Source organism: Malania oleifera, chromosome 9, assembly GCF_029873635.1.
Source record: "Malania oleifera isolate guangnan ecotype guangnan chromosome 9, ASM2987363v1, whole genome shotgun sequence".
NCBI lineage: Eukaryota > Viridiplantae > Streptophyta > Magnoliopsida > Santalales > Ximeniaceae > Malania > Malania oleifera.
In genome coordinates, this window is record NC_080425.1 from 17,294,762 (window position 1) to 17,309,327 (window position 14,566).

General features: G+C 36.3%; 1 protein-coding gene across 2 annotated transcripts in view; it reads left to right on the forward strand.

The window, feature by feature from the left end:
- The first annotated feature begins 481 nt into the window (after positions 1-481).
- Positions 482-14,566, forward strand: part of LOC131163807 (potassium transporter 7-like) — a 56,581-nt gene continuing 42,496 nt past the window's right edge. The window contains exon 1 of one of the 2 annotated variants that reach the window (XM_058120571.1): positions 482-1,386. In XM_058120571.1, coding sequence (XP_057976554.1) covers positions 1,129-1,386 — 258 coding nt within the window. In that variant the 5' untranslated portion in view covers positions 482-1,128. The remainder of the gene's footprint in view (positions 1,387-14,566) is intronic. The other variant, XM_058120572.1, reaches the window with a different exon arrangement.

Genomic DNA, 14,566 nt, shown 5'->3' on the forward strand with positions numbered 1-14,566 from the left:
AACTAGTGCAACTTCATGATACAGACTTATTGTGTGTGATGACAATAATCAGTTTGGGGAGCATCATTGCCCTTTTCATTATTTTTGTTGGAACATTTCAATATTCATTTGAACTAATTTGTTGAAACATTTGAATCTCTTTTTGATTTTTTTTTGATTTTTTTTTTAAATTTGATATTGTGCTGTTTTAGTTGGAATTGTTGGGAATTTGGAACTTTTGTGATGTTTAATTTATTTTGGACTCAATTATTGTTTGTGATTACTTATATTATGTTGTGATATAGAGAATTATGGTTATTAATTTATGTTTTCATTAATTTTTTGAAAGTTTGCAAGAATATAATTTTTATAAGTATTTTTATTTGAAAAAAAATCAAAAGTAGAAGTTATAATTTAGATTTTCGGGACGGATGGAGGTGTCAAGGCACTACCCAAGGTACCATTTGGGTTCTCCACAAGAGGTGGGGGTTTCAAATGATTTGGGAAGGGGCCTGGTTTTGTCTCAAAGTAAATTCAAGGCGGTAGGGAGGGCGCAGGTAGTGATGAATGATATTGGACATTTTGTTTGAGAGCCGTCATATTTACATTCATAATTATTTTATATTGCTTAGTCCAATTTATATATCATTATTTTATTTTTTAGAGTTTTTATTTTTTTATTTTTAAGATGATTACTTTTTATTCTTAAATATAGTTTGTGTTGTATTAAACATATAAGAAAATAAAAACTTTTAAGATAAAAAATATTATTACTGAAAATAAAAAGTCCGTCCGTCCGTCCGGCCGTCCGCCCGCCCGCCTGCCTCAGTCCCCGGTCGTCGCATAATCGTAGCTTATACAGTTAATCAGTTACACTGCGCACCCATTTTCGATTTGCGCTATACCACGGACCTGCCCGCGCTAAAGCACGCCGTTCCCCGAAATAGCAAACAGCCGTGAGCCATGTGTGCTAGCCCCTTCAACCACCCTTTCAACAAGTTCCTTGATCAATCACATGCCTTTTCTTCTCTACCCCCAAAATCTAGGGTTCCAGTTGCAATGCATTAGTTGTTTTTTTCTCTCACCGGAAAATATTTTCTCGATCAAGAAAGTGCTTTCTCGGGGACCAAACAGTTGGTCGGAAAATTGATGGCGGAGGAGGCGCCAGAAAGGGAGAACGGGGGGCTGGTGGCGATGGACTCCACGGAATCGAGGTGGGTGTTCCAGGACGAGGAGGAGGAGACGGAAATCGAGGAGGGTGATGACGAGGACCTGGGGCAGCACGGTGATGCGGATTCGGAGGATGACGACAACGCCGAGCAGCGTTTGATCCGGACGGGGCCGAGGATTGATTCGTTCGACGTTGAGGCGCTGGAGATTCCTGGAGCTCAGAGGAATGACTATGAGGTGCGTTTTGGATGGTGTTGGATTTGTGAATTGTGATCCATTTAGATTTGTTTGCATGATAGGAAGATGGAGCAAAAGAAAATAAAATAATTGTCTGGTTTTGAATTCTTTTACTCGCTGCTGTATTTATTTTGCGAATATGATCTGCGCAGTTGAGGTTCGATGAAGGCATTTTCATTAAATATTAAAAACTTAAAAGAGTTTAATTTTGTGGTTTCTGTCATCCTCTTTTACATTTTCTTCATAAACTAACAGAATCCAGATATATTTATTTGCTTTGCAAATTTGATGCTGTTATCATCTTTGCCAGGCATAAATTTGGTATTGTTAGAGCTAGGATTTGTCATCTACTCAAATTTTAAGTTATTGTTGCTTTCTGTTTGGTTGCCAATAAACTTAAGGAACAGAAGGGAAAAGAATTTGGAAGTGATGCTCGGTTTTTATGAAAATGAAAGTTAGCTTAATAAAGCTCATTGTACCCAATTGATTGTTTCTATCTTCATGATCCTGAATGTGAGGAGTGATGCCAAGTTTCAGTTTTCTTTTTCCTCCCCTTCCATTGGGGTGAGTTTGGTCAGGGAAAGGTTATCAGAAGAGGAGAGAAGAAATAGCTTTTCTCCAATTATTGTGTTTGGTTTACGTAAGTTGGGAGAAAAGAAAAGAAGTGGAGAGATAAAGGGATAGACAAAGACCCATTTATTTATTTTTTTCTCTTCCTAAATCAGTGGGCTTTGGAGAGAAAGAAGGAAAAATAACTCACACATTTGCAGAAAGATAATTATGCCCCTTAACAACATACAAAATCCCTAAAACCACAAATTTTGTTAATGTATTTTATTTACACAATTTGATATTTCTAAAAAATTTTGGTCAATTAAAATATTGTGATCATGGAGTTTAATGTGCATAGAGGTTTCTTCAGCATTCAATGGAATCTTATGCAATTAAATATTAAAGAAATTGTATATTTTTTAAACTGTAAAAAAAAATATTTAATATGCTTCCATTGCATTACTATCTTGCACTACAAGGGTAATATTGTAAAATGACTGTATAGTTATCTTTTCTTTTCTCTCCCATAAGTTGAACAAAACAGGAAGATAATTGATTTCTTCAGGTTTTCCCTCTTGATGAACCGAAAAATACAGAGGGAAACAAGTTTCTCTTCACTTCTGCCCTATTAGTTTCTTTTCTCTTCTCTCCGTTTCTCCCCAATCAAACACACTCTTAGATTTCTGGGATGGAAAGAAAATTTTTTCATCAAAACAGTAAAGATTTAGACTTAACTGTAGTAGTTGTATAAAGTATGATCATTAAGGATTTCTATGGCAGACAATTCTGCAGTTTAAGCAGGTTATTTGAAATTTGATGATTGCTATGGGCATTGATGAAGATAATGGAGTTTGACATCTTTTGGCAGGGATATGGTGAGGTAAATCTATGCTGTTTTGGACAGCTCCCTATCACAGTATCACACTACCCTTTTGTGCAAATGAGAGAGTTATTGGGTTTTTGAAGCATCTACTTCTTCACTACCTACTTCTTTGTGTGAATTAGTGTTTATGGAGAGGGAGGAACAAGAGAGTTTTTTAGGGGCTTGAAGTGCACACGCTGACGCTTATGAGCAAGCTTTTACAGCCCCCTCCACCCTCTTCTTTTGGAGTTTTGGGAAATTTACACCAGTTATACTTTTTTGGACAAACTAACATCTCTCCAATTCCTCTTCCTGTGAATCAGTCACCTCCACTGAATCTCGGTCCTCGTATTGGAATATCATATCATTCATGTTGTCTTTGTAAAATCCTACGTCCCTTGCGTCTTTTGTTTGCAATTGTTGGCATATCTATCAATTGTGATACTTCCTCTTGCACCTACTTTTCCTTTTTTAGATTCTCTTTCTTCACTAACCTCATGGGAACTCCATTAGCTAAATAGCGCTTGGCTTGTATGTAACAGGTACTTATCACAAAAAGTGATTTTCCGGAACTACTTTTTTGAGAACTTTTAGTGATTTTTGAGAAGTAATGAAGGATAACTTTTTGGCCACTTATTAGTGGTATTATTCATAGGCAAGGTCAGTTTTGTAAATATAATCAATTTTAGTGGTAATTTTGTATTTTAAAAAAATATTAGAAAAATGTTCACATATTATTTAATATGTATTATAACATTATAACATATTAATTATTGATGAAACATAATTCAGTTATGGAATGAAGAAGAAGAACCATCTATTAATTTAAATTAGCATTAAATAAATTAAAAATATAAATTAATTAACAATATTATTTTAAAATAAATTAATATGATAATCATGTATTATAAATATACATTAAGAACAAGATTTTTGTTAATTAAAAATTAATAATATGATAATCATGTATTATAAATGTGCATTAAGAACAAGATTTTTGTTAATTAAAAAATAATATACTATCCTATTTTTACTCAATAAAAACATTTAAATTTTAATTGAAAATAATAATTAACATAATTTTTAATTAGAAAATATTACTAATTTAAATTTAAATATTATAACATATTTATTATTGATGAAACATAATTCAGTTTGGAATAAATAAAAAAGCCATCTATTAATTTAAATTGACATTAAATAAGTTAATAATTTTAATCTAGTTATTAATACTATTTTTAACATAAACTAATGTGATAATCTTATGTTATAAATATCCATTAATAACAAGATTATTTTTAATTAAAAATAATATTATATTGTTTTACTTAATAGAAGATATTTAAATTTTAATTAAAAAATAATGACATTATTATCAACTAATTTTTATTTATAAAATATTAATATTTTTAATTAAAAAATATAAAAAGAATTGTAAATTATTTATTGTGTATTATGACACATCAGTTATTAATGAAATTTTAATTCAATTTTGGAATGTAAAAGAACCATCTTTTAATTTAAATTAACATTAAATAAATTAAAAATGTTAGTTTAATTAATAATATTATTTTTAATATAAATTAATATGATAGCCATATGTTATAAAATATACATTAATAAAAAGATTACTGTTAATTGAAATTAAAAATATTATATTATCTTACTTAATAGAAAATATTTAAATGTTAATTAAAAATAATTAAAATAATTATTAATTAAATTGTTAATTAGAAAATATTAACGTTTTAAAATTAAAATATATATTAAAAAAATTCATTTATTTTGTTATATATTATAACAATATAACATATTAATTATTTGATTAAATATAACAATATAAATTCATGTAGCACCGATGATAAAAGTGAGTATTTTTAATACCACTTATTTTAAACAGAAGCAAACACCTTTGTGACTTTCAACACTTCTCCGGTTCAATAGTTTTTATAAGCACTTTTTAAATTCAGCATCTTTTCTGAAAAGTACTTCTCTAGTATTGATTCCAAAGGATCCCTTGGTTCCCTTTTCTATGGTAGCTTTGAGCTGGAAGTGGTTTCAGGAAAAGAGGTGAAGGAGGTAGCATGGCCAAGGACAATCCTTCCAGACCCAGCTGAGGACAAGGCCTATCTCCCTTTGGCCTGGATAGGTTGCCCCAACTGATTTTTTTTTTTCATTTCAAGTGAGGCCCAATTGGAATTCTCTTTCTAACAGCCCATCTCATTGCTGTGTTTCTTTTGGGCCCATCAGGTTTTACAACTTTAGTGACCCATTTGCAATTCTTTAAGAAGCATCTAACTTGAAGACCACTGAATGGAGGCCTTGGACAGAAGATCCACAGCCCCATGGAGTTTAGAATTCAAATTTCAAAAGAGCTTTCCAAATTTAGTAGGCACTCTCCTATCCTATTTGTCAAATCTCAGTGCATCCACAATGTTCCCTTGTTCATTCCCCAATGGATAACTTCGATTATGGATCTAGTTCCACTGGCAAGTGTGGAGTCCTTTGCAGAGGATTTGGAAGCACATCAGCATATGACCCAAGCGGGACTTTCTGACCCCTCTGGTTCCACCCCAATTTCAATCTTTTTGTGTGTTTCCCTGCTCTCTATCCCCATACTGTCACACTAGATTTTCAGCCCTCTGTTGTTTCTCTTTCTTGAGGCTAGAGATTTTCTTCATACAAGCAGAAGTTTCCACTGCCCAGAGGCCTCTAAGCTCTCTGGAGCATAGTTGTCAAATCTGTCAAAGTATTGTGTGAATGGCTGAATGGTTTGGCCTTGAGTTCTGTATATTATATATAGACTTTACAAGAATGCTATACATGGAAAGTAAATAAGTTCTAGCATGATTCTAGCCCCATACATGTAAACTATAATCTGTCAAGCCCTAATACATGTAAACTAAATTATGCTAACTGTGCAAAATAATGAATGAAGAAATAAGGAAATAATTGTGGGCTGAAATAAGGAAAGATTGTGAGCTGAAATAAGGAAAGAAATCTTTTACTGTTTGCTGTTTTGTTGACAAGCCCCCTCAAATTGATGCGGGTTGATCAACAAACTTCAATTTGCTACTTAGGAAGCAATGTCGATGACGAATGAGAGCCTTGGTGAAGATATTAGCAATTTGTAATTTAGTGGACATATGTGGAATAAACACGAGCTTCAAATGCTTCATGGATAGAGTAACAATCGACTTCAATATGCTTCGTGCGCTCATGATAGACATGATTGACCGTGATTTGGATAGCACTCGTATTATCGCCATGTAGAGGTGTAGGATCGATCTCAAAAAAATCTAGCTCAGCAAGCAAATCTCGAAGCCAAATAATTTCAGAATAAGCATGATACATTGCCCAGTATTCAGATTCCATCAATGACTTAGAGACTCTGTCTTGCTTCTTACTCTCCTAAGAGATCAATGCATCACTTAAGAACACACACCAACCAGTGATGGAGCAATGTGCATCCGCACAACCAGCCCAATCAGCATCGCTATAAGAAGCAAGGCGAGTAGAATTCCATGTAGGGAAGAATAAACCATGGGCAGAAGTGCCTTGAACATAGCTTATGATCCTACGGACAACAGCCAAATGAAGATGACGAGGAGTCTGAAGAAATTGGCTGACTTGCTGTGCAACAAAAGAAATGTCCGTCCTGTAATGGTGAGATAGACAAGACTTCCCACAAACTTCCAGTATAAACTGGGATCAGCAAGTAAGTCACCCTCCTTTTTGCGAAGCTTGACATTTAATTCTATGGGAGTATGAACAGAAGTACCCTCCTGAAGGCCAGCTATAGCCACCAAGTCACTAGCATACTTATGTTGATTGAGTAAAATACCAGAGGGACTACGATTCACCTCAAGACCAAGAAAATATGTGAGAGACCCAAGATCTTTCATATGAAAGGACTTTGAGAGATGAGTCTAAAGCTGAGCAAGTAAAGCAGAATTGGAACCAGTAATCACAATATCATCAACATAAACCAAAAGAACAACAATACCCATGTTTGATTTCCGAAGAAACAACGAAGTGTCATACTTTCTCTGCTTGAATGAAAATTGTAATAAAGTGGTGCGGAATTTATCAAACCAGGCCCTCGGAGCTTGTTTGAGACCATAAAGAGAGCTACGAAGTTTACACACATGTGATGTTGGAGAGGAAAACAAGCCTGGGGGTGGCTTCATATAAACACACTCTTTAAGATCCCCATGAAGAAAAACATTCTTGACGTCCATTTGATGTAGTGGTCAATCACTGGAAGCAGCAATAGCCAGAATCGTACGAACAGTAGTCATCTTAGCCATAGGAGCAAAGGTCTCTTCATAATTGACACCATATTCCTGATTATTCCCAAGTGCAACAAGGCGAGCTTTGTAATGATCCAGACTTCCATCAGATCGGACCTTGACTAAGTAAACCCATTTACAACCTAGAGGAACAATGGTGGGAGGACAAGGCTCAATGTCCTAGTTGTGATTGGCCTCTGGAGCGGCAATTTCTTCCTGCATAGCTTGTCGCCAACAATCATGCTTGGCAGCGTGTGAGTAGGATGTGGGAATATCTAAATTGGACAATGCAACAGTAAAAGCTGAAACAGAATTGCCAGAACTGGAAGAGGGAAACCCATACCTATCCAGGGGTACTGACACTTGAGGAGAGCGACGTACCAAAGGCTCTAGAGGTGCTGCAGCTGACTAAATCTAGAGCATGATAGGATCAGATATCAGATGAGCCACCGGAAGAGACTGTGGGCGGGAGCGTCGCGTATACACAATACCTGGTTTAAAACGAGAACTGACTTGATGAGGATTCGAGAACTGCTCCTCAAAGGAGGGGAGAATCACAGTAGAAGAGGAAGGTACAGATGACACAGAGAAGAAATGTTGATTTTCAAAGAAAATAACATTCCTAGAAATGCGTGTAAGATGTAATGTAGAATCATAGCAAACAAATCCCTTTTGACGCACATTATATCCCAAGAATGCACATCGAACAGATTGAGCAGATAATTTATGTCGCTCATGAGGAGGTAAATGAACAAAACATACACAACCAAAGGTATGGAGGTTATCGTAACTAGGTTGCTTAGCAAATAAGCGGAAATAGGGAGACTCCATGAGTAGGACTTGAGAAGGTAAACGATTAATCAAGTAAGTAGCAGTTTTTAGAGCCTCAATCCAGAACAAGGATGGAACAGAGGATTCTGGCAAGAAAGTACGTACCACATCTAGGAGATGATGATTTTTGCGTTTGGCTACTCCATTTTGTTGGGGAGTAGCTTGGGACATGAACGTTGATGAATAATACCTTTAGTAGCCAAAAATGCCTGAAACTCAGTAGACAAATATTCACCATCGAAATCTGTGCTTAATGTCTTAATAGAAGCAGAAAATTGATTGTCAACATATGCTAAAAACTCAATGAAAGTACGAAAAACCTCAGATTTAGAGCAAAGAAAGTAGACCCAAGTAAATCTGCTATGATCATCAATGAAAGTCACATAATATTTAAATTTTTCATGTGAACTAACCGGGGAAGGTCCCTAAACATCACTATGGATAAGATCAAAGCACTGAGAAGCTCTACTAGCATGCAAAGGGAAGGGAAGAGTTTTGCTTTTACCAAGTTTGCAAGAAACACACTCAAGAGATAAAGAAGAACATTCTTTATTACCAAGTAAAATAGAGTTCAATACATGAGATCAGTGTTTTAAAAGGCGAAGGTGTAAGGCGAGGCATTTTACCCTTCGTGAGGCAAGGCGTAAGCCTCAAGGTGTTGAGGCGTAAGCATTTTGGGATTGCATTTTTTAAATAATTAATAAATAAAAGACTTATATATAGTATAAAAATGAGAAAAATATTAAATAATGGAAAATAAATAAAAATATAATTCTTAAGTATTAAAAATAAGTCATAAGTTTTCAAACAGAAGAGAAAAAGCCAAATTACAAATTCCTCCAACCTGTTAAGGGCCTGTTTGGAGACGCCTGAAACTTCTTCGGCCTTGAACCCAACTTTCATGAGAAAATGAGAATAATTTTTAATATTCATTTAGTCAACTCTTGGTTGATTGTAAAAATAATATAGTCAGACTCGTTGGAGAGACTTTGAGAGAGAGAGAGCAGAGGCTTCGAGCTTTGAGCAGAGGGTTCGTTGAGAGAGAGCAGAGGCTTCGAGCTTCGAGTAGAGGCTTCGAGCTTCGAGTAGAGGCTTCGTCGAGCTGTAAGAGAGAGCAGAGGCTTTGAGAGAGAGTAGAGGCTTCGTCGAGCTTCATCTAAGCTTTGAAAGAGAGAGCAGAGGCTTCGCCAAGCTTCGTCGAGTCTTTGAAAGAGAGAGCAGAGGCTTTGTTGAGCTTCGTCCAGGCTTCGAAGAGAGAGCAAAGGCTTCGTCAGGCTTCGGCGACAGAGCAGAGGAGAAGAAGCTTCGTGGGAGAGAGAGGGAGGATATGGTTTTAGTGTGGTTTGGGTTATGGACTTATGAATATTGAAAGGCATACGCCTTGCATATGAAGCGTAAAAAAGCGTGGTTTTTTGGCTGAGGCGTACGCATGGTTTTAAATCGCGGTAGCGGGTAGCATAATGCAACAGTAACGGGTATAACGGAAGCAGGAGTAGCGGATGTTACGTAACGGGAAGCAGGTGTAACGGCCATGAATTTTTTTGAAGCACGCACAACCTTGTGCATATTAGCGTACTTGCATGTTTTAAGCTTTTAGCCCTTCTTAGAAAGAGTTTTAGTGTATTTTGGATCCTTTAGTTCGAGTAACTAAGTTGTTTGGTAATTGCAACAAGTTTACATTTGTTTAACCACCATTGATAGAAAAATTACGTGTGTGCGTGTATTTATACTTCTCATTGTTCTTATCTGTGACAAATTCTTATGTGTGCTAAATTAATTAATAAAACAAAATACATTAGACAATTCATTAATCTATTAGACACATAAGACATATGAATAATACAAATATAAAATAGCTAGAAAAGAAAGAATGTTGATGTTGAAAAATATAAAACATAAATATCACATTACTAATATTATCAAAATAAAATATTTTCCTAACAAGTTAGTATTTTCAAATTGTTAATTATTGCATCTATTGTGAGTATTTAAAGAAATAGTAAATTTTGTATCATTGTCATCCTCTTTATAATCTTTTCCTCCTTTTGCCACTTGGTATATTGAGAATGATATATGAAAGAGAGGGAAAAAGTGAGAAGAAAAAGTAAATAATAGAATAATTTTTTGGTGTAACAGTTCTGTAGCGGTTACGTAATGGCTGTAGCGGCCTTTACGTAATGGTCGTAGTCCGTAACGGCTGCTACGGCTGTGATTTTTCTTCCCACCGATTTCGTGGTGTGTAACGGTATTGGTAACCAAAAAAACCATTACGTAACGGCGTTACGTAACGGTCGCGGCCTTTATTTAAAACCATGGGCATACGATTTTTTGGCTGAGGCGTACGCTTTATTGGATTTATGCCTTTACACATTCGCGCCTTGAGGCGTTTTTGTCCCAATACGCACTGCTCAAAAACGCCTTTCAAAACACTGCATGAAATAAGATCTAAGTGTTGGGATGACCTAAACGATAATGCCACACCATACTAAGATTTGAAACATTATTACAAGTAAAAGACTTAATAGAAGAAAACTGGAGAAAGTTCTGGAACAGGCAATGGTAGTGGAAACAAGTGCCCCACTTTAGGTCCCTTCGCGATCGGCTCCCCAGTTACCTAGTCCTGCACAACACAACCATCACCAGAAAAATTAACAGCACAATTGTTATCAACTAATTGACCAACAAAAATAAGAGTCGTGGAAAGCTGAGGAGCAAGAAACACATCAGTGAACTTAGAAGAGGCATCTCCGATAGCAGCTATTGGCAAAGAACTACTATTGGCAATTTGAATAGTAGATTGACCAGCGTAGGGCCGAACATGACACTGAGTAGTGGGATTATTCGTCATGTGATTAGAGGCACCCGAGTCCACATACTAGAGTTTAGTAGAATTGTTACCTTGGAGCCCCATTGCTGATAATGCCGAAATTAGCATCTGTTGCACCATTTCGGGTGTGCAGTTTTTCGCTATAGGAGGTGCAGGAATAGAGGAGTCACCTGAAGAAGAGCTAGGGGCCGCAAAAGTCATTGTGGGGGGGGGGGGGGTACAATAACAGAAGTCTGTAATGCCTGGGCCTGACGATTCTGCGGGTGGATACGACAGTCTTTGATAATGTGACCCTTCTTCTTGCTGTAAGAGCAATACAATTAGCAGCGATATGCCCAAATTCTTTACAGCAAAAACACTGCAAGGTGCTAGAAAGCGCAGGCTGTCCTCGTTGTTGAGCAGCATAAGCCATAAGGACGGACCCTGAACTACCATGATATTGTGCCAGAGTAACTTGAGTACTAAGCTGATGTTCTTTATGAAGTAACTCACCAAAACAAACATCAAGAGAAGGAACAGGAGAGCGATTCAGCAGAGAAGAGCAAACATATTCATACTCAGGGCGGAGTTTCATAAGAAACTGATATCGACGACTAGTCTCGTGAAGACGTTGAATAATGGGAAGAGAGGCAACAGGAACGTCCGCGGTAACAAGATCAGAATATTCATTCCAAAGAGTTAGAAACGCCGACTAATAGTCTTGGATTGAACGATTATCATGTTGAAACATGGCAATCGTATGCTCTAACTGAAAACGACGGGCACCGTTATTTATGATGATATATTGTTTTTAAATAAGTCCACATGGATTGAGCAGTGCGATAAGGTCGCAAGTTGGGGACAATATATGGCTCAACCGAGCCAAGAAGCCAAGACATAATCCGAGCATCAAGCACAGCCCATGAAGGACAAGCCGCTGAATCCTTGGATTTTTCAGGATTGGGTGCACAATCTGTGCCATCAACATGGCCCTAAAGATCTTTTCTCTTCAGGAAAAGTTCAAATTGAAAAGCCCACGTAGAATAATTGTTGCTTGTAAACTTGGCACACACAGGTGTGGAGTCCATTCTAAATAAAGGAGAAAATCGAGAAGCCCAAAAAAAAACAGACTGTGCCGAAAGAAAAATACTACTGGAAAATCGAGAAGCCCAAAAATAAATCAACGCAGGTACAAAGAAAACCAAGATCAACCTGCCTGCACTAAAAAATAAATCTTGAACCAAGAAACCTGCTGTGTCCGAGAATCACAAGAGCAAAGAAGTACCAGAAACAGCAACAGAAAGAACCAAGATCAACCTTCCTGCACTAAAAATTAAATCTTGAACCAAGAAACCTGCTGTGCCGAGAATCACAAGGACGGAGAAGCACCAGAAACAGCAGCAGAAAGCTGTTCTGATCAACCTGCCTGCACTAAAAATAAATTGCAAACCAAGAAACCTGCTGTGCCAAGAATCACAAGGACAGAGAAGCACCGGAATAGCAACAGAAAGCTGTTCCGACAGCCACTCAGCCACAGAAATACCGAAAAACAGAGAACCAAAAAATTCCAGAAGAGAATAGACCCACAACAGCCACAGAAACGAGAGACACCTATGAAACCGAGAAGACAAAAAAACGAAATTCGAGGGGAAAAAAATTAGCAGTCATCAGGCTCTGATACCATGTCAAAATATTGTGTGAATGAACCAAATGGTTTGGTCTTGAGTTCTGTATATTATATATAGACTTTACAAGAATGCTATACATGGAAAGTAAATAAGTTCTAGCATGATTCTAGCCCCATACATGTAAACTATAATCTGTCAAGCCCTATACATGTAAACTAAATATATGCTAACTGTACAAAATAATGAATGGAGAAATAAGGAAATAATTGTGGGCTGAAATGAGGAAAGATTGTGGCCTGAAATAAGGAAAGAAATCTTCTGCTGTTTGTTGTTCCATTGACAAAATCGAGATTCATTTTGTGAATTGAAATTTGAATTGGGGAATTAAGAATTGAGAATTGAATCATAAGATTCGGTATAAATTTCCAAAATCAATTCTAAATGTCATGCATATATTGATATATGAACAAGAAGCAAAATAGTAAGACACATTTAAATTTTGAAAATAAAAAAAATCATATTTCATGTGCTTGCTTTCCCTAAACAAATAAAAATTAGGGGAATGATTCAAGAAATATTAATAAAAAAAATAAATTTTATGCTGTTTAAGGGAAGGAATAAAAAAAGCTGAACTTGTGGTGTTTATCAACAATAAAAAAAAAAAATATTTCATGCATTTTTTCTTGAATTCAAAATAAAAATAATAATTAACTTTAAAAAATGAAAATCATTGAAGAAACTACTGAAAAAAATAGGAAGCAACTTTTGAATCTTAACATTATGATGAAACATGAGTACCACCTTAGCTGATGAGTTCTGCCCTTTCTTCTTAATAGTAGAACACTCCTCCAAGAGCAAAGAATGGTTTTGTGAAAGCAAAATAAGACTTAACTTCTAGTTTGTGCTCTTTTTGAGCACGAAACTGACAGACAAGGAATAGAAGGTAATCATGTAAAATAAAAGCAATAAATAAAAAAGAAATGCTGTTTTTTGCTGATATGAAAGGTCTAGAATTGTGTGAATTGATGGATACAAATTCTTCTCTTAGATTCATGAATGAATCGATTCTCAACGATTCAGTTGTTTTTAGCTTCATTTGTAAGATTCGAATCAATTTGGTGTGGAATTGATGCGAATTGTATGAATCAAATTATGAATCGTAAGATTTTATTAACTATGCTCTGGAGAACATATCGATGGGCTCCAACCCTTTTCTTGGAATTTTCCAAAGCACATGAAATAACCTCATTTGTTTGTGAGCAGTTTTTATCTGTGTGAAGCCTCCACCCACTCGCAAAGCAAACCCCCAGATCCTCTATCTAGTCCACGTGGTCCTCACCAAAATGAAAGGTTTAGTGTAAGGCCCACTGGAGTTTTTTCTTGTTCAACACCAAGATGGAAAAGCTCTTTTCAACGAATTCAGAGTTACAGATAGAACTATTGTCCAGTTCATTGAACTTGAAAACTTTCATATCTGCCCTAAACAAGCAATGTTGCCCTATCTGGAGTCTCTACTGATAGTGATTCACTTAAGAAAAAAAATGTAATGGACGGAGGGATGAACAGTGAGTTTAAGGTTCAAAGAGGATCAGAAGATCTTTAGGATTCTGACTATGACTGAAGGTAGGATTCAGGATGAGCTATGGCTATGGTTATGGGCTTAAGGTGAGATTGAATGGGTATGATTCAGGGTTTACCATCAAGAACAGATTCTGTGTTAAAGGTGGATTGAGGTTGCAGGCAAAGAATCAAGGATGAATGGAAGAGCTGCTCGGTTTAGGGTGGAATAGGTTCATCATTTTTGTTTGCCACAGGCAAAGAATCATCAATTTTATCATTCCAATTATAGGTGACTAAATGGGCCAATCTGAGATGGGCTCAAATAGTCATAATAGCATAAATAGAGATGGTATCAGAATATCTTACATGGTGCTTCATAAATTTCCTAAAAGATCTCAAAGATTCTATTGTGCTCTGGCAACAGCACTTTGGAAGACACCTACGGATAACAAATCGGTAGGAATTTGATTGTGAAAGTTACAAGTGTTTGTAGTTAAATGCCTCAGCCAATTGAGGTGGTGGGCTAGTCACTTGGCCCATTACATTGCCCTCATTAATGTTAAAGCTGGACATGAACTGGTTGATTCAGTAGGTCACAGATTCACAGTGACTCGGGTGGGTTTAGTACTCAGTGGTGAGTTGCAAACTT